The following is a 20,119-nucleotide window of genomic DNA, read 5'->3' as shown; positions in this document are numbered from 1 at the left end:
CTCCAAAGTGCTTTGTGAGGCACTGCTCTAACCCCATCTTTTCTTAGATCTCTCTATGGTCCCATGACTGAGTTATATGAGTGACAATAAAATTATAATGTGTAAGACAGGAAAGGTAATGATAGGGTCAAAATGAGATGGCAAAGTAAAGGTTAGGCAGGGAGGGTAATGTTAGAGTGGAAAAGTTATGAAAAATGAAAATATGGACAACCATAAAATGATAGAATGGAAAGTAGGATGGGAAAGAAAATAAAAGGAAAGAAGCCCGAGGGACCAAGGTGATGTTACCCATCTTTAGTTTTCAGGAATGAGTTGATTTACCTTGCATTCACAATCATGCCATCAGCTCCTAAGTTTCACCATCTACTTTGGTTCTTTCTATTGTCTGCCACAAATAGAAGGCTGAATTCTATTCCATTCCTTTGATGGAAAGCGACACAGCGGATGCTACAGTTCTTAGTCTGCTAAAAGTGTTTCACATTTATCCACCTACACATTGGAAATGCATCTAACAGACAAAGCATTTCATCTCAGCAATTTTCTGCAAACCAGAAAAAAATATTGTTCTCTCCATACCCTCAGAGTCAAAGCTGTAAAGGTTATGTACGTTCTATTGATTTCCTCTGTGTATTGTGTTGACTGACTCTGTGTTCCTGTGTAGCCCTTTCAAGCAGATGGCTGGTGTGACACAATTAATAACCGTGCGTATTGTCAGTATGACGGAGGAGACTGCTGTGCTTCTACCCTGTCCTCACACAAGGTAAGGAAACAATTCAACTAGCCAGACATATCTTTCCAAACAATGAGCTCTCTGTGCATGAACACAACTGCACACTTTCAAATTGCCGTTTAACTGATGAAAAATGAATATCTTTTTTTCTCTCTCTATCAGCAATACAAGACATTCTAGGGAGCTAACCGCCACTTTATGTTAAACAGTGCAAGGTGGGGTTGACTTTATTCCATCAATTACAGATAACAGTTAAACTCCAAGCAAATAAAAATACCCTTTAATTCAGTTAAGCTTTATACAAAAAGCAAAAAGTTTCTTATATGTTGTGGATAGGGTCAGGTATGGGTAAACCCACATTTTTTTTTCTATGTCCCTGGAGACACAGAAGATAGTGAGAAGTGAGAGGAAATCCCTTCTAGAGAGTGGTCACTGGAACAGGTGCCCCTATTTGAAGATTTTCCCTTTTTTCCTCCTACAGTGACAACCCCATTGAAGTCTATGGGAGATGAACAGGAAAAATCAGATGTGCCAATTTTGAAGGCTTATATGCAAGTAGTTGGCCATTAAAGGGGTATGGGAGTTTGGGTACTGCCCTGGGGGTATCAATGCAAAAAATGTTTAAAAAAATTATTGTTTTTTCAAAACCAGTGATTTTAATGATGCTTAAGGTGCAACAATAAAAAATGTAAATTCCTTTAAATATAGTGCCTAAGGTTCCCCTTATTCTTCATGTAAAGTGGCACATTTGTAGCATGTATATAACATGCTGCTGCAAAAATGAAATTTCTAAAGGAAAAAAAAACGAGTCGAATTCCATTTAAAATTGCTTGCATGGTTGCAATAGCTGGCACCCGACTATTGGCTGTCCTTGTGCCAATGTATATCAGCGTGCAGCAGTCGGCAAGTGGTTAAAGTTGCAGTTCTGTTTGTCAAAAAGCAATATTTTTTTGAAAAAGCGTTTATTTAAGATTTTTTTACACCAAACATTATAAGCAGAATATTGCACTTTTTAAAGAGGAATTTTGCATTTTATTTATTGCACTTTTTTTCACTAAACATAGGAGTGCTGCTACCTCTTTGGGAAGTTTTTGTCCATAGTATCAAAAGGGGATATCAGTGTAGCAGCAGCTGATAGGGGTTTTTGGTTTTATTTGTTTATATATATTTTTTTATTTTTTTTATTTTGCTTTGTTGTTATTTCCGTTTAGTTGGGTTTTCTGAGTGCAGGTTGTTCTCTCATAGCTCTACAACAAATTTTATGTGATCCTGTATGGGATGGTATGTATATTTTTTATGCTGTGCAAAGACTGAAATTTTTATAATGTACAATATGTTATCTGCAATCTGATTTTATGAGTTGTCATCTTTTTTAAGAAAAAAAACACATTGACAATTTTGAGTCTTATCACTCGTAATCTAGCTACTGAGGAATTCAATTTTTATTGTTTGCCTGTACCACCATATAATGCACAGTAAGATTATCAGGTAAATGACAAACAAATATATACTTATTTTGCAGGGTCAGGTGGTTACTTTTGGGGCGGAATGTGAAGAAGATGAATGTACCTGTCGTGACCCAGAGGCAGAAGAAAACAGATCTCAAGGAATGGATTGGCCTGGACCTTCACCACTGGCCCTTGGGGACATACACAATTCACCAACTACATGAGGAACTTCTGTAGGAGATATCATGGTCAACATTTGTGTCAGCATCATCATAACCATTTGGGACCAGTCGTGGCCTTTGGTTATAGAATATCTTAAACAGATATATCAATATATAATATCAATCATCTGGATGAAAATTTGAAGTGGAAGTATAGAACATTTGTACAAATTTACATCCACATCTAGGAATCGTATCATCCTGACCTCCCTTTGATGTCTACCAAATCTGGACTGAAATTCCAGAGAGCCTTTGTTCACTGTATGACATTCCATGATCTGCCTATGTTATATAAACTAAAGCATAGTAATCAAAGGCAGATATCATTCTTTATGTCTCTGAATGTTTGTCCCATCATTTGCATGACTACAGTATGTTGTGTATAATGGATTTATATATTGGATTAGCAACATGTCAGTATCTCTGCTGTCCAAGGTATTTTATAAGATTATAATATATGAATAAATATCAGGGTACCACTGTAAATATTTTCCTTATGTTTTAAATGTACATGGGTTTTTTTTTTTTTTTTTTTTTTATTATATCATCTTGGGTGCTGAACTTCAGTTCCTGACTTATATTTACATTTTCTACAAAATCTAATATTTCTGTCAAATTTGATATTGTAAAACAAGGCATTCAACACTGTAGATATTTACTTGGTTATGATGACAGGTTAAATCTGTAACAGGATTCTTACATCTGAGTTCCCAGCTCCACCCTCCTCCTATGGTTATCACATGGGAATGTTTTTCTTTTGGCTTGATTGTCCATTTATTCATTTATTTGACATTGCAACAGGAATGGTGAGATGACCTTCTGTGACTTTGTAAAAGTGAGGTTTAGGCTAAGTTGGGCAGGAGAGGATATCCAGAAAATTGAGTCTTAAAACATGTAAGGCATTGATTAGAGCCACAATCTTAAAGTCAAACTAAACTCAGAGTTCAATGGGTACCGTGCTTCTTTAAAGTCCACCAGAACTGAAAAAAATTAAGATTTTCTATGTTATAAATACGCATTTACAAATTCTTCCTATAATAAGCAATGCCCCGAAAAATTCACTTTTGTTTTGAATGCCTCCAGCTACATAGAAATGCACTTCCTGGTATGTGAGTTAGCCTAAAGCGTCATGGGCCTTCAGCCTCACAGCTGTATACCTGCAATGTATGAGATCATCTAGAGCACTGCTGCTTCTGACTGCTAGTCTTATAAGCAATGCCCCAAAAAATTCACTTTTGTTTTGAATGCCTCCAGCTACATAGAAATGCACTTCCTGGTATGTGAGTTAGCCTAAAGCGTCATGGGCCTTCAGCCTCACAGCTGTATACCTGAAATGTATGAGATCATCTAGAGCACTGCTGCTTCTGACTGCTAGTCTTATATGTTAGAGTTGAAGGCTCTAACATGAGGGAACAAAGCCCTGACTCTATAAGACTAGCAGTCAGAAGCTTCTTGGTGGAGGTGACCCTTTTGTTGGAAGCAGGGCTTTGTTCCCTCATGTCAGAGCCTTTAACAAGAAGAACAGTGAGCAGCACAATGGTGACATCACTAAATCTCATTCCAAGTCTATAAGACTAGCAGTCAGAAGCTTCTCGGTGGAGGTGACCATTTTGATAGACTTGGAATGAGATTTTTTTTTTTTATAAATTCTTTATTTTCATAATATAGTGATACAGTCTTTCATTTCTAGACACATACACATCTACATCTTATATTTAAACCAAGCCGTTCATAATTTCATCGTGCTAGATTTCTCCTATTACATTACCTATTTCCTTATATTCACTATTATTATTTTTTCTTTTTTTCCCCCCTTAACCTGGTATAGCCCTGGTTATTTATCTTTAAAGAGAAAGAAGCACATAATAAAACAACAGAAAATAAGAAAACGAAGAGAGAGAAATAAATAAATGAATAAATAAATAAATAATAAAATGTTCTTCTTTAGCCTCCTCCCCCTCTCCCATCCCTCTCCTCCCCCACCCCTCCCCAAGACAGCAGAAGAAAAAAAAAAAAAACGAAAACATACAGGGATCAGCATCTACTGGTTTTGTTCCCTATATAAAATATAGGGTTTCCATACTTCATGATACCTATCTTCTTGCTCTTTCAGTATCATAGTCAGATTTTCCATTTGTTGAATCTCCGATACCCTGCTCATCCATTGTGATTTGGTTGGAGCCAGCGTCGTTTTCCATAAAACTGGAATGCATGCTTTTGCTGCTGTAAGCAAATGCCTTAAGAGAGATTTTTTATATTTTTCTATAGATAACGGAACATCGTGCAATAGAAAAGCCGCCGGATTTTCCCCAAGAGACACATCTGTTATTTCCTTTACTGTTTCCGATACCATCTTCCAGAAATCTTTTACCCCGGTACACTCCCAGAATATGTGTAATAAGGTTCCCTCGGCTCTCTGGCAACGCCAGCACAAATTTGATACTTGTGGGTATATCCGGTGCAATACTTCTGGGGTCCTGTACCATCTAGACAAAATTTTGTAGCCCCCTTCTTGGTATCTAGTTGCTATCGACGCCTTATGTGTGAACATGAAGATCTTATTTTTCTGTAAGTCTGAGAAAGTGACTCCCAGGTCTCTCTCCCATGCTCGTATAAAAGTTAGGTCTTGTGGAGTTTCTTGTTCCATCCGCAGTACGTACATTGATGAGAGGGAATGTCTCAGTGGTTCACCTTTTAAACATATCTGTTCAAACTCAGATAATGTCCTGATCACCGGTATTCTCTGCCTACTTATTCGCAGAAACGCATTTAACTGTACTCGCCTAAATGGGTCCAAATCCTCCCTAAATTCTTGTTCAATCTCTTCCTTATACATGACATGATTATCAATTGAGAAATGTATAATCCTACTGATTCCCTTTCGTCTTAAATCCCTAAAAACCTTATCTGTTAAACCTGGCTGGAAACCAGGAGTGCCCAGTACTGGTATCATAGGGCTTGGATGTTCTGATATCCTGGTTTTCTTAAATAGCTTTTGGACTACCTGTAGTGTGGCACCCACTGTCGGATGTCTCCGTACTTCCTGTGGTATTTCTACATCTGAGAGCCACACTATTCCTTCCAATGGTATCGGGATTATTGCTTGTTCCATATCGATCCAAGGTTTTTCTTTTTGAATTCTACACCAATCTATTACCCGTGTTAGATGTGATGCCTCATAGTAGCCTACTGGATCTGGGAATCCTACCCCTCCTCTCTCTTTAGGTAATATCAGAATGTCCCTACGTATTCTCGCTTTTTTACCTGCCCATATAAATTTTATGAATCTTGATCTCAAATCTCTCAGATATCTTCCCGGGAGCTTTATCGGTAGAGTTTGGAACAAATATAACAACCTAGGCATTACGTTCATTTTGATTATATTGATTCTCCCAAACCATGTAAAAACCGTTTTGTCCCACCGTTCTAGATCTAACTTAATCTGACGTATTAATGGGATAAAGTTTAGTTCCAACAGTCTGTTCAACTTGTTTGATATTTTAGTCCCTAAATAACATATATGGGAATCCGTCCATCTAAACGCAAAATGTGCCGCTAGCTGAGATTTCATTTCATTATTCATTTCTACTCCCATCGCTTCCGATTTGCTATAATTTACTTTAAAGTTAGATATCTCTCCATATATGCGAAGCTCCAGTAACAAAGAAGGTAAAGAAATCCCTGGGGAGGTTATAAAAAACATCAGATCGTCCGCATATGCGGCCAATTTGTGTTCATCATTTTTTCTTATTGAAATGCCCTGAATATCCGGGTTAGCCCGGATTGTTCTCAAAAAGGGTTCTAATGTAAGAATAAATATGATAGGGGAGAGTGGACATCCCTGACGCGTTCCATTCCTTATACAGAATGGTTCAGACATTGTCTCATTTATTTTTACCCTAGCTTTTGGGCAGGAGTATAAACTATCAATCCAATTCTGTATCCCCTTTTTCAATCCTATATGCTGTAGTGTTGCTCTCAGGAATGTCCAGTCGACCCTATCAAATGCCTTTTCCGCATCTGCCGATATAAGTACTAGCGGTTTTTGATGGTATTGTGCTATATATAGAGCATCAATAACTCTCTGCGTATTTTCTCTTCCCTCCCTGCCAGGGGTAAAACCTACTTGATCTGGATGTATTAATGCTGGAATAAATGGCAAGAGTCTATTCGCTAGTATTTTTGTTAGAATCTTAAGGTCTACATTTAATAAGGAAATTGGGCGGTAACTGGCACATTGAGTTGGGTCTTTCCCTTCTTTTGCAATCACTGTTATATGAGCCATTAGTGTTTCTGGTCGCATCCTTTGCCCCTCTCGTATTGAGTTATAAGCCTCTATGAATTTTGGTGCCAATTTTTCAAAAAAGATCTTATAATAAAGTAATGTATACCCATCCGGGCCAGGGGCCTTTCCGGGTTTCATTTCTTTAATGGCTTCTGACAGTTCCTCTACTGTAATTGGTCCATCTATGTTTTCTGCTTCTTCTTCGAGAAGCTTAGGCATACCCGATGCCATTATATATTCTTTTGCCTTTTCCCCTCTAGAAGGTAACCCCACCTTTGGCCGTCGATCTTCAATTTGATATAGGGTAGTATAGTAATCTCTAAATGCTTTCGCGATAGCCTGTGATGAGTTAACTAACACATCTCCTTGGGTTTTAATTCTCTCAATATAATTTCGTGCTCTCGTTTCTCTGAGCGCATTTGCCAGCACTCTGCTGGGTTTATTTCCATATTCATAATATATTTGTCTGCACCGAGTTAATTTTGCTTTTGCTTTATCCGTCAATAACAAGTTCAATTCTTCCCGTAACCTCAATAATTTTTCTTCAGTTTGTTGCAACTGCGATTTCTTATGTACTGATTCGAGTGTCCGGATCTCTTCCAGCAGAGTATCTAGTTTAGCGCCCAGAGCCCGTTTCCTTTGTGCTCCTAAAGAGATAAGAATTCCCCTGATATAACATTTGTGTGCCTCCCATCTACATAGCGGGGTTACCTCCTCTGATTCATTTGCTATAAAAAATAGTTCCAATTCCTGGGCTATCTGGTTCTCGTACTCTGGTTCTCTCAGGAGTGTCTCATTCATCTTCCAGTTCCATTCTCGCGGGACTTTCTCTCCCCATTCCATAACACTATTGGTTGGTGCATGATCTGACAGCGTAATTGATCCTATGGACGCCTCCTTTACGCAGGTCAATGCGCTTTGGGATATAAAAATATAGTCTATTCTAGTGTATGTTTTATGTTTCGCTGAAAAAAAAGTATAATCTCTTTCCTGTACATGGAGAATTCTCCATGTATCTATTAACTGCAAATCCTGTAACATTTTCTTCACTCTGCGCAATTTCACTGCAGATAGATGAGAGACTCCCTTTGATACATCCAGACCCGGGTCTAATGCGATATTCAGGTCCCCTCCCAGCATCAAAATCCCTTCCTTATTTTGGTATACCAGATTCAGATATGCCTCAAGTACCGCAACCTGGCCCTCGTTCGGTAGGTACATATTCACTAGTGTTACTTTTTGTTCTTGTAGAATACCTTTGACAATCAGAAGTCGTCCTGCCTCATCAGTAATTATCTTACATTCTTTCCATGGTATTTGATTTGAAATCATAATTGATACTCCATTTGCCTTTGTAGTCTGAGCTGCGCTATGATATACTGTAGTAAATCTCCTATTTCCCAATTTTGGGATTTTATCCTTTCTAAAATGTGTCTCTTGTAGGAAAACAATTTGGGTCCTCAATCTTCCTAGTTCCGTTAACAGTCTAGTACGTTTCTCTGGGCTGTTTAACCCTTTTACGTTATAGGAAGTCAGTTTTATCCTAGTCATCTTTTATCGCTTGGCTACAACCGAATCTCAACACCGAGAATCCAAATAACTGGGAGGAGGGGAGGGGGTGATGAGGAGGAGGAAGAGAAAAAAACAGAGAGGCTGAGAAAAAGGAAAGGAAAAAAAAAAAAAAAAAAAAAAAAAGTATCCCAGGACCAGACAGACTCAAGGCCCTAGGTAATGTAAAATCTAGGCGTTAGCAGGCTCTCTACTGCTAAGAATCTACCCGCCAATTGCCTAGTTGAAAGAAATAAAAATTTAAGACGCCTCTGGCTATCCTCCCCTAGAAGGAGAGGCGTCTAACTTATGGAAAGTGAATAAGCAAGACAGCGATCTGAGCTCTGTTAGCAATCCATATGCACCCTTTAACCTGTCATACCATCAACCCTTTTTTAATGTATCGAAATTTTTGGCTATTCTATCTTTTGCATTTTAATAACCTCTTTACATCCCTATCTATCCCAGCCCCCCCCCCCTCCCTTCTCCTTTTCTTCTTTCCTCTTTTCCTCTCCTCCCATTACCCCCATTACTTTGTATTTATTTGATTCCGAGGGAGAGATAATAACAAAAAGAAAAACAAAAAAAAACATATATTTATATGGGGAATACCTCCAAGCGGGTCTCTATATTATTATATTTTTCCTGCATTACTATTCATTCTTTCACTCTCTACTCTTATTTTCAGCATCTCCCTTTTTCTTTTTTCTCTTTTTTCCCTTTCCCCTCTCCTCTCCTCCTTACCTCTCCTCCTCTCTTTCCTCCCTCTTCTCTCCATATATCCCATGTCCCACTACTCAGTCGGATAAGGAGATTGGTCCCGTCATCAGGGCGCTAGGAAACCTCTATTTCCCCTATACCTCCCTGCCCTCCCCCCTCAATCCGTATCCACCAGTGAATCCCTCATCTCTGTATTATACCCTTATCCTAGTGATAATATATCATATTTATTGACCTTTTATTCCCCCTACGTGACCTTCTGGTTGAGAGGGGTTGATTCAACCGGAGCAACCCCAAACAAAAAATAAATAAATAAATAAATAAAAAAAAAAAAAAAAAAAAAAAAAAAAGATGTTTCCCTTTAAACACCCAATCGTGTACTCATCTAATATCCAATTTTACAACATCAATCACAATTCAAAGACATACCTCTCTATGAGAGGAAAAGAAAAAAAAAAAAAAATATTATATTTATATACCCAAAGTATATTATTATCAACCTATCTATAGTGCAATATTTTATTTTATTTATTCCTATACCTTTAATCTCTCCCCCATCCCTTAAACTTTATTATACTATATTTAATTTAATTATAACACCTCTTAGTGTCTCTTATCCCCCCTACCCTCCTCACCTCCCCCCTTCCCGGCACCCCTATACCTGGGTCCCACTCCCCCCCCCTCTTCGCCTCCTATTCGCCTCCTATTCCCCTTCATGGGATATATTCCGTTTTCTATTTCCTTCCCCCCCCCCCTCAGAGGTCCCCCCCCCCCCAAAAAAAAAAAAAAAAAAAGATACAATAAAAAATTCCATGGATAACTAATCTCAAAAATGCATATTCCCAGACCCAGACTTAATAAAATTCCATTTATACTAGGATCCAAAAGTAGATCCTCATTACGCCTTCCTGATACTTAAACACTAAATTCATACGTATAATAAATTCTTTTTTACACTTTAACAAGTCATAATACTTTAAATCTATTAATTCCCCCAAAAAAAAAAAAAAAAAAAAAAAAACATTTTTTCTTTATAAGTTCATTTTGATTTATCTCGATCCGTCCATACTGATTTCTTCTTCCTATGGTGGGCTTGGTCTAGATCTCTCCCTCTGCCATAAATTTTGTTGGGAGGGTCGTTCCAATAATTCTGTCCAATTTGGTACTTCAATAGCCTCTGCGCCCAGAAAAAAGAAGAGGTCTGGGAGTTGGGTCGTTTCCCTTAAATTGAAGCTTTGCCCCCCCTTTTTCACTACTACTGCCAATGGGTGACCCCATTTATATGTAGCTCCTTGGCTTATCACATAGTCTAGTAGGGGCTTTAGCATCCTTCTCCTCATTTTAGTTTGTCCACATATATCCGGATATATTTGTATTTCACTTCCTTCAAACTCTACTGTTCCCTCTTGCCAAGCCGCTCTTAGTATGTCCTCTTTTACCCTGTAAAAGTGTACCCGGCACAAAACATCTCGTGATTTAAACCGTGCAGGAACATGCATCCTGGGAATCCGATGCACCCGGTCAAGCTCAATCTGAGTGTTCGGGGGGTTGTGCAGCATTTGGTTTAGGATAGTTGTCACTATATCTCTTAGGGTGTCCCCCTCGCTTCCCTCAGGGATCCCCCTAATCCGGATATTGTTCCTCCTACTTCTATTTTCTGTTTCTTCAGAATGCAGTTGTATCATAGCCATTTGCTGATATTGTTTATTTAATTTGTCCTCCATAGCCACCAGCCTTATGTCAGTCAAATTATTTATCCTTTCTAGATTGCACACTCTACTATCAACTGCTATGATATTCTCCCGTGCCTCCTTAATTTCTTCTTTCAGTGAACCCACTATGCCAGCCAGAAGTTTTTGTATATCTTCCTTCGTTGGGAGAGCCTGAATAAGCTGTCTAATATCCGGCTCAATCCCCTGCTCCTGTGTATTACATATGGCATATGTACATACCTGCTCCTCTCCTCCTGAGGCTATAGGGGTCACCACCATATGTACCGCGCCAGCCGTCTCAGATATTGTCTCAGATAGTATCTCTGATGTTGTAACCGATTCTCTCCGCTGTAACTGTGATCGTAATTGCGAGGTCACCGTAGCTCCACGCTGTGTCAGCTCCACCGCCGAAGCCTGTGTCAGTACCTCCGCAATAGGCTCCTGTGTCCGCAGCATACTGGTGTCCCCGTCTGCCGGCTGTTTAGGGTCCCGCTTTACCGCCAGGTATCGAGTGATGTATGAGCGGGTTGGAGTATGTGCTCCGGCGTTTTTCCCTCTCCTCGGCATGGGTTAGATAGGGTGTGCGTACAGGTACTGTCGGTCTCCTTAGAAGTGCAGCTGTGTTACCAAACTCTCACGCCGCCATGCCTAGGTCACTCCCCTTCCGGTCACTCCCCTAAAGGCCACATCTTGGAATGAGATTTAATGATGCCACCATTGTGCTGCTCACTGTTCTCCTTGTTGAAGGCTCTAACCTGAGAGAACAAAGCCCCGCCTCTATCAAAAGGGTCACCTCCACGAGAAGCTTCTGACTGCTAGTCTTATAGACTTAGAATGAGATTTAGTGATGTCACCATTGTGCTGCTCACTGTTTTCCTTGTTGAAGGCTCTGAGATTAGGGAACAAAGCCCTGCCTCTACCAAAATGGTCAACTCCACGAGAAGGTTTGACTGCTAGTCTTAAAGACTTGGAGTGATATTTAGTGATGTCACCATTCTGTTGCTCACTCTTCTCCTTGTTGGGGGCTCTGACATGAGGGAACAAAGCCCTGCCTCAACCAAAATGGTCAACAAGGTGAGATAAGTCAGTAATAGGAAATGATCAGCTGTAGAGATACCTCAGACCATACTGATGAACAGTTCTTTGCCTTCTACCTGCCTTGTTTTGGGCACTGCTTCCAGAGCTCAGTGTTCAGTTTTTTTTTTACAAATTGATTTACATTATACTTTTCATTTTTTTAACAATCATGGATGTAAATGTAATGTTAAATGTAAATGTTGCAAAAGATTACGACAGTGGAAGATAGGTAAAATTAACATAGTGAAGTCTGTTTTGGGCAGCTCACATCTGTCAAATAATTCCATAGATTGAAACATCCTGCTGTACAAAACACTTTTATTACAATTTTTTGCATCAGGTCACATTCATCAATAACCATTTCTTGTTATGGAAATGAGCCCAGGGAGAATGGATTGATCATGAACAGTATGAATAACAGACCTGGCACGTTATTCCCCAACCAATTCTTAAGCACACTTTTTTTTTTTTTTTATATCTACAGGGTCTTGTTGCATCTCTAAACCATATAATCAGATAACAGTCACTGATTGGGGACATTTGTGGTCAGGTAATTTGCACAGATGAAAAATGTAAAGTCAGCGCTTAGCAGAAAAAGCAAAGAAAACAGCTGCTAACACACTTAAAGGTCGATAAACCAAATCTTCCTGGTAAAATTGTAAAAACAGTTCTGCGCTCAAACACAACAATAAATACAATTAACAAAAACGATGTCACAAAATATTAATTTATCAAGTAAAGAAACCAAGTGAATAAATGGTTGCTGTCCCTTTAAATGACATGGAACAATAATGTGTGAATGGTATATGTGCAGTTCAAAAGCAGAACAAATAATTCATATCTGTTACTTTAAATAACATGAAACATTAGTGTGTAAGTCATATATAATTCAATGAATCTATATATCATGTGACCAATTTTTTTTAGACGTTTTAAATGTATGTATTTTTTTTTTTTCATGGACTGGTCACATGATATATAGATTAACTGAATTATATATGACTTACACACTAATGCTTCATGTTATTTAAATGGACAAATATTCTTTATTAATTTTTCTTCTGAATTGCACATATACCATTTACACATTATTGTCTTTTGTAATTTAAAAGAGACAATAACCATTTATTCCCATGGATTCTTCACTTGATATATTTATATTTTGTGACATCATTTTTTGTCAATTGTATTTATTATGTTTGAGCACAGCGTGGTTTTACTAGGTAATTTGCATAATGTGTCCCCTGCCCACAGAAATTAAACTGAACTTATATTTTGAGTTTAGTAAGGCAAAGCAACAGGTTCATTTAAATGCCCCACTTCCCCAACAGCACATAAACTTTGTTGTCAAAAGTATTGGGATACCTGCCTTTACACACAAATGAACTTTAATGGCATCCCAGTCTTAGTCCATAAGTACAGTATTGTTGGCCCACCCTGTGCAGCTATAACAGCCTCAAGTAAGTTTGAAGAGAGGCAGCGCACACAGTGGGGATCCCCCAGTCCAATTTGCAAGATCCTCTTTCAGGTGCTCAGGCTCAGTGTGTCTCTTACACGTAAAACAAGTAAAAGGATTGAGCCAGCAACTTTGTAGTCCATATAGCGATTTTAATAGTTAGTTACAAAAAGTGAAAAGCAAAACCACTGACGCATTTCAAAATGAAAGTGAAACTGAATGAAAATAAAATGCGTCAGTTTCTGCTTGTCACTTTTTGTAACCAACCATTAAAATCGCTATATGGACTACAGAAGATGCTGGCTCAATCCTTTTACTTGTTTCTATAACAACCTCAACTCTTCTGGGAAGGCTGTCCACAAGGTTTAGGACGGTGCCTATGGGAATGTTTGACCATTCTTCCAGAAAAGCATTTGTAAGGTCAGGCAGCAATGTTGGACGAGAAGGCCTGGCTCACAGTCTCTACTCTAATTCATCCCAAAGGTAGTCTCTCAGGCTGAGGTCAGGATTCTGTGCAGATCAGACAAGTTCCCCTACCGCAAACTCACTCATGTCTTTATGGACATTGCTTTGTGCACTGTCATGTTGGAGCAGGAAGGAGCCATTCCTAAACAGTTCCCACAAAGTTTGGAGCATAAAATTGTCCAAAATGTCTTGGTATGCTGACTTCTTAAGAGTTCCCTTTGCTGAAACTAAGGGGCCAAGCCAACCCCCGAAAAACAACCCCACACCATAATCCCCCAAATGATTTGAACCAGTGCCCAAAGCAAGGTCCATAAGGACATGGATGAGCGAGTTTGGGGTAGAGGAACTTGACTGACCTCAACCTGACAGAACACCTTTGGGATGAATTAGAGTAGAGCCTGCGATCCAGGCCTTCTTGTCCAACATCGCTGCCTGACCTCACAAATGCGCTTCTGGAAGAATGGTCAAACGCTCCCCTAAACACACTCCTAAACCTTGTGGACAGCCTTCCCAGAAGAGTTGAAGCTGTTATGACTGCAAAGAGTGGGCCAACTCAATATTGAACCCTACGGACTAAGACTGGGATGCCAAGACCTACACCTGCCAGCTTTTAAGCAAGAAATTGCTGAGAAAAGTCCCCAAAATATGATATTGTGTATTGTGTATTGTGCACTGTATTTAAACACTTTCACTAAGCCGCATTTTGAACAAGATCCACAATATCCAGCTTTAATCAAGAAATCATCATTGGAATATATTTATTTGACTGAAAAAAAAAAGCCAAAATGTTGTAGTTAATACCTACACAGTATTTAAACAGGGCCCACACCCGCCATCTGTAATCAAGAAATCAACATTAGAGTGTATTTATTTCACTGAAAAAAGCCAGAAATACATTGCAGTTGTTTGTTCATATTATTCAATAAAATAAAAAATAAATAAAAAACTGTGAAAATGTGAAAAAAAATTGTATATCTAAAACTCAATGTAAATATCGGATGTTATAAGAAGCAGCTCTTATCTCACACTGCAAACATTGTAATCTGTCTGCTACAGTCAATACACTGTGAGTGTGTCTGACACAATGTAAATAGAGATGTTATCAGCAAACAACAGCAGCATCTAGTTCAGCCTTTCTCAACCCTTTCAACACAGAATAACCCTTGAAATAGTTCTCTGGTCTCGGGGGAACCCCTTCTAAAAAATCTAAATCTACAACTCATGATACATTAATGTGATGGTCAGTTACAAGAATGGTCCTTACACTTGTGGTTATTGGGAAGAATTACCTCTATAGCTAAAAAGATCAATGGCGTGACTGGGAACTTATCTGAGAGGCATAAATTGCCCAATGCTGAAGGAACCCCTAGCAACCTCTGGAAGAACCCTAAGGTTCCACAGAACCCTGGTTGAGAATCACTGATCTAGTTCTTCTAATGCTGTGTACACACGACCGGACTTTCCGGCAGACTAGGTCTGACGGGATCAATCCGTCGGACAACCCGATCGTGTGTGGGCTAGTCCAACTGTTTTTTGAAAAAAAAATCCAATGGACCTAGAAAGAGAACGTTTCAAATCTATCTGACAGACTCAATTATGACGGACTAAAAATCTGGAAAACCGTTCGTCTGTGTGCTAGTCGGACTGACCAAATATGATGCAAGGGCAGCTATTGGCTACTGGCTATTGAACTTCCTTGTCTAGTCCCATCTACGTCATCACGTTCAAAACAAACGGACTTTCGAACAGACTTAGTCCGTTCGTGTGTGGCCAAGTCCTTTAGTTCGGAAAGTCCGTCAGAACTCCGCCAAAAGTCTGTCGGGAAGACCGTCGGACCTAGTCTGCCGGAAAGTCTGGTCGTGTATACGCGGCATAAGTCAGGCATGTCCAAAGTCCGGCCCGCGTTTCATTTTATGTATATAATTCATTATATATAATGCGTCACCCCCTGGTAATTTGGATAAATATGGGGATGGGACAAGTGCCATCAGATCATATACAGGAGAATCTCCTGTTTACTCTGCGCCTTTGGGAATAGGAAGTCCCATCTCCTGGGCTGCCATTGGAAGACTGTACCACTGCCATTGGAGGTGTGACTTTGTATTAAAGAGGCCGCTAAGTAAACAGGAGATTGTCCTGTATGTAATCTGTTGACTCTTGTCCCGACACCTCCCTGTAGATGCTGCAGATGGGCATGGATCAGGCTGCACTGGCAATGGTAAGGCTGCATTCATGGTAATTCTAAAGCCCCGTACACACGAGAGGACTTATGTCCGACAGACTTCCGAAGGAGTTCCGTCGGAGTTCTGCTGGAATTCCGACGGAGTTCTGACAGACTTTTCGGCTGAGCGGACTTGGCCACACACGATCACACTAAACTCCGACGGATTCGAACGTGATGACGTACGACTCGGCTCGAATAAGGAAGTTCATAGCCAGTAGCCAATAGCTGCCCTAGCGTCGGTTTTAGTCCGTCGGAGTAGCATACACATGAGCGGATTTTTCGAAGGGGACCGGGTCCGGCGGAGTTCCTTCGGAAAAATTTGAAGCACGTTCCATATTCTAAAGTCCTTCGGACTTTGGCGAGTCAAAAGTCCGTTGCAGCCCACACACGATTGGATAGTCTGACGGACTCAGTCCTTCAGACTTTGGATGTTGAAAAGTCCGCTCGTGTGTACGCGGCATAAGGTTTAATTCATGGCAATGGTGAGGCTGCATTCATGGTAATGGTGAGGCTGAATTCGTGGCAATGGTAAGGCTGCATTCATGGCAATAGTAAGGCTGCATTCATGGCAATGCTAAGGCTGCATTCATGGCAATGGTCAAGTTGCATTCATGGCAATGGTAAGGCTGCATTCATGGCAATGGTGAGGCAATGTTACGGCTGCATTCATGGCAATGATGAGGTTGCATTCATGGCATTGGTGATGGCGCATTCATGGCAATGGCAAGGCTGCATTCATGGCAATGGTGAGGCTGCATTCATGGCAATGGTAAGGCTGCATTCATGGCAATGGTGAAGCTACATTCATGGCACTCGTTAGACTGCATTCATGGCAATAGTGAGGCTGCATAGATTGCAATGGTAAGGCTGCATTCAGGGCAATGGTAAGGCTGCATTCATGGCAATGGTGAGGCAATGGTATGGCTGCATTCATGGCAATGATGAGGTTGCATTCATGGCATTGGTGATGGCGCATTCATGGCAATGGCAAGGCTGCATTCATGGCAATGGTGAGGCTGCATTAATGGCAATGGTAAGGCTGCATTCATGGCAATGGTAAGGCTGCATTCATGGCAATGGTGAAGCTACATTCATGGCACTCGTTAGACTGCATTCATGGCAATAGTGAGGCTGCATATATTGCAATGGTAAGGCTGCCTTCAGGGCAATGGTAAGGCTGCATTCATGGCACTTTTAGGCTGCATTCATGGCATGGTAAGGCTGCATTCATGGCAATGAGGCTGCATTCATGGTAATGGTGAGGCTGCATTCATGGCACTTGTAGGCTGCATTCATGGCATGGTAAGGCTGCATTCATGGCAATGGGGCTTCATTCATGGTAATAGTGAGGTTGCATTCATGACAATGGTAAGCCTGCATTGATTGCAATGGTAAGGCTGCATTCATGGCAATAGTGAGGCAGCATTCATGGCAATGGTAAGGTGCATTGATTGCAATGGTAAGGCTGCATTCATGGCAATGGAGAGGATGCAATTCATGGCAATGGTGAGGCTGCATTCATGGCAATAGTGCAAATGGGCACTGATTAGGCTGCATTGGTGGGCACTGACCCTTATTCTTTATTTAAAATTAAATTTTTTTCCTTAAATTTCCCTCCTAAAGTGAAGGCATATCCAAATAACACACCCAAGTTCATCCTTAGTCCTGAGCGGTGCTCTAGGACTTCGTTGGGCCCACAAAAGATATATATATATATATATATCCAAATAACACACCTGAGCTCATCTCTTCAGCACACACAGCCACAAAGGCAAGATAATTCTTGTTGGGTAGTTTATTACTGCTCAGACGAATACACAGACCAAATTTGAATGGTTCAAAGAATGTCAGGCAAAATGGTCGGCCCTCACGCATGTTCACTTCATCAAATCTAGCCCTCTTTGAAAAAAGTTTGGACACCCTTGTTCTAAATAGTCCTTGATCTTTCCTAACTACTTTATGTCAGGGCAGCTGGGAACCCTGGGCAGCTGGGTCATACTTACCCAGGTGGATACAGCATCTGTCATCTGTAGGCTCTAAGGATTGGAGCTCCGTGAGCAGAGAGCTGGTGAATGCCAGTCACCAGCTCTCTTCTCTGCACCCTCCACTCACTGGAGTGCTGGCTCAGCAGCTCGCTGAGAGGCTGAGTTAGGTTGTCGGTGCAGGGATGTGAGTGGATCCCAACCATATTGTTACAATCTTGCCCCAGCCTGGACTGGCTCTGTGACGTCAGGCAGCCTGCTGTCTGCAGAAAACGGGTCACAAAAATGCCGAACAATCTGCACTCCTGTGATCCACAGGGGAAGTACAGCCAAACAATCTTTGGCTGTACTTATTTAATCTTCTGATATTTTTTCCTTCACTGGTTCCTCCTTCCCGACTAATCATCTTGCTAATGAAAGTTTTGAATACTACTTTTAATTTTCATGACAAACCTTATTTTAAGCCATGTGATGTCATTGTTTTTCTGTTCCTTTCTATCCAGGGCAGGCAAATCATGGCTCGTAGGAGCATGCTATACCTAGCTTTCTGAAATCATATCATCACCCTGCCTTAGCACTTTTCCCAAGAGCCCTCTCATCTCTGTTGCAAGCAGCTGGATGGCTCTTGGAAGGAGTTACACAAATGTTCAAATGCCTTAATGGGTGGATGCCAGTCTGGAAAAGTGGGTGTTTCTATGTAGGCTACATTTGCATGTGTAATGTCCATGTGTGATGTTGAAACTTTATGATTGAAATAACTGAAACCTGATGGATGAAAGGGGTGGTCTAGGAACAGTAAGGCAGGCGAGTAAAGGTCTAGGTGATAACAATTGTCCCACAGCCAGAAAATGAAGCATGCTTTATCTGTCCTGCTGCAGCTTTTAATGCACACTGTGAGAAACTGTCATTGTGCAATAACATCGGACTAAGTAATTTCTTTTTTTTTGTTGTTGTTTTTTAAAAGTAAGTAATTTTAGGACAGGAGAAATGTGCAAGAGCAGAGTCAAGGGTGGAGATTAGCTTTAGGAGAGGTCATCTGCTGGACAAAATAAGTGAACCCGTAGATTCTGACTTCAATTACATACATGCCTAGTAATTGAAAAAAAAAATGCATGGCATTTTTTATTGTTTTTATGACCTTCACTAATTCCATGTAAATGTAAGTCTTTAACAATGAAAATGTTATATATGGTCCTTGCCCATTTACATGAATGTTACTTTTTCTGAATATTCTAAACTCCTACCATATGGATCATGTATGCTATATGCAAGACTTTGTAGTGTTTGGGTCAGGAATATTTATAGGAATATCTTGTATTTTCTCCAGAAAAGTCTGTCTGTATCAAAGTGACTTGTATTTGCTCCAAAAGGGTCAATCTATATCCAAGTGACTTCTGTGCAGTCATACTGTTTCGATATGAAAGCTGTGTAGCAACAGTTAAAAAATGCTGTTTTGTTCCCATATCTGTAAAGCATTATGGGGAACAAATTTAGTGAAAAAGCATGAAATAGCAATGGCGTGAAAGAAGATATTGGTATCTGTCATTCTTTTCCTAGTGTGGTCATCACTAGGGGAAATGTATGAGTGGATCCTAACCTTGCTTGATTTAATTTTTGCGGTGCTTAGAATGTTACTGTCATTCTAGGACTGTTGTTTTATTGTGAATCCATGGGAACCCTAAGGCTGGATTCCCTGTTGTGACTTTCCATTAAAAATATTGTAGTATCCCACAGCAAGAGGAAAGAATAGACTCTCCTCCTGAAGGTTATGAATCATGTGTAGGTTTTCCACATGCAGTGGTAACAAAGTGGTTTTGCATCCACCTGGTGGACTGTGTTACAACAAAACTTTGGGTTCATGTTTTTGATCTATTTAAGTCTATGGAACCAAAAACATAACCTGATGGTCCCTGGCCTTTCCCTAAAATGTACAGATGTGAATGTAACCTATAGGAAACCATGTTAAGTGGACTGTAGTGTGTTTCTGCAAAACTGAAAACGCAATAAAAAATGCATAGGTGTGAACCAAGCGCAAAGAAATTGTGCTACTACTAAGGCCGGGCTCACACTGGAGTGCTTTGTTTTTAGCCACAGTGTGGGTGTATGTGTGGTTTACATGGGTTTTACACACGTTTTTAGCTTTAGGCCTATTGATTTCTATTAAGTTGTGCGTTTTTGCCACGTTTTCTGAAGGCACACCAAAGATGCAGCATGCAGGAGCTTTGATGTGCTTTTAGAAATCAAAGCAAAA

At 40.1% G+C, this 20,119-nt stretch overlaps 1 protein-coding gene across 3 annotated transcripts in view; it reads left to right on the top strand.

Moving 5' to 3' along the window:
- The window catches only part of PAPPA2 (pappalysin 2), a 366,677-nt gene extending 363,792 nt beyond the window's left edge, over nt 1–2,885 (top strand). For all 3 annotated transcript variants that reach the window (XM_077453193.1, XM_077453192.1, XM_077453191.1), the window contains exons 22-23: nt 662–760; nt 2,253–2,885. In XM_077453193.1, the coding sequence (XP_077309319.1) occupies nt 662–760; nt 2,253–2,402 (249 nt within the window). In that variant the 3' untranslated portion in view covers nt 2,403–2,885. The remainder of the gene's footprint in view (nt 1–661; nt 761–2,252) is intronic.
- The last annotated feature ends 17,234 nt before the right edge of the window (nt 2,886–20,119 follow it).

The sequence above is a fragment of the Lithobates pipiens genome, unplaced genomic scaffold (assembly GCF_037356315.1).
Source record: "Lithobates pipiens isolate NorthernLeopardFrog02 unplaced genomic scaffold, aLitPip1_a1.2 Scaffold_23, whole genome shotgun sequence".
NCBI lineage: Eukaryota > Metazoa > Chordata > Amphibia > Anura > Ranidae > Lithobates > Lithobates pipiens.
Note: the sequence above shows the minus strand (reverse complement) of the source record. Positions and strands in the feature narration are given on the sequence as shown.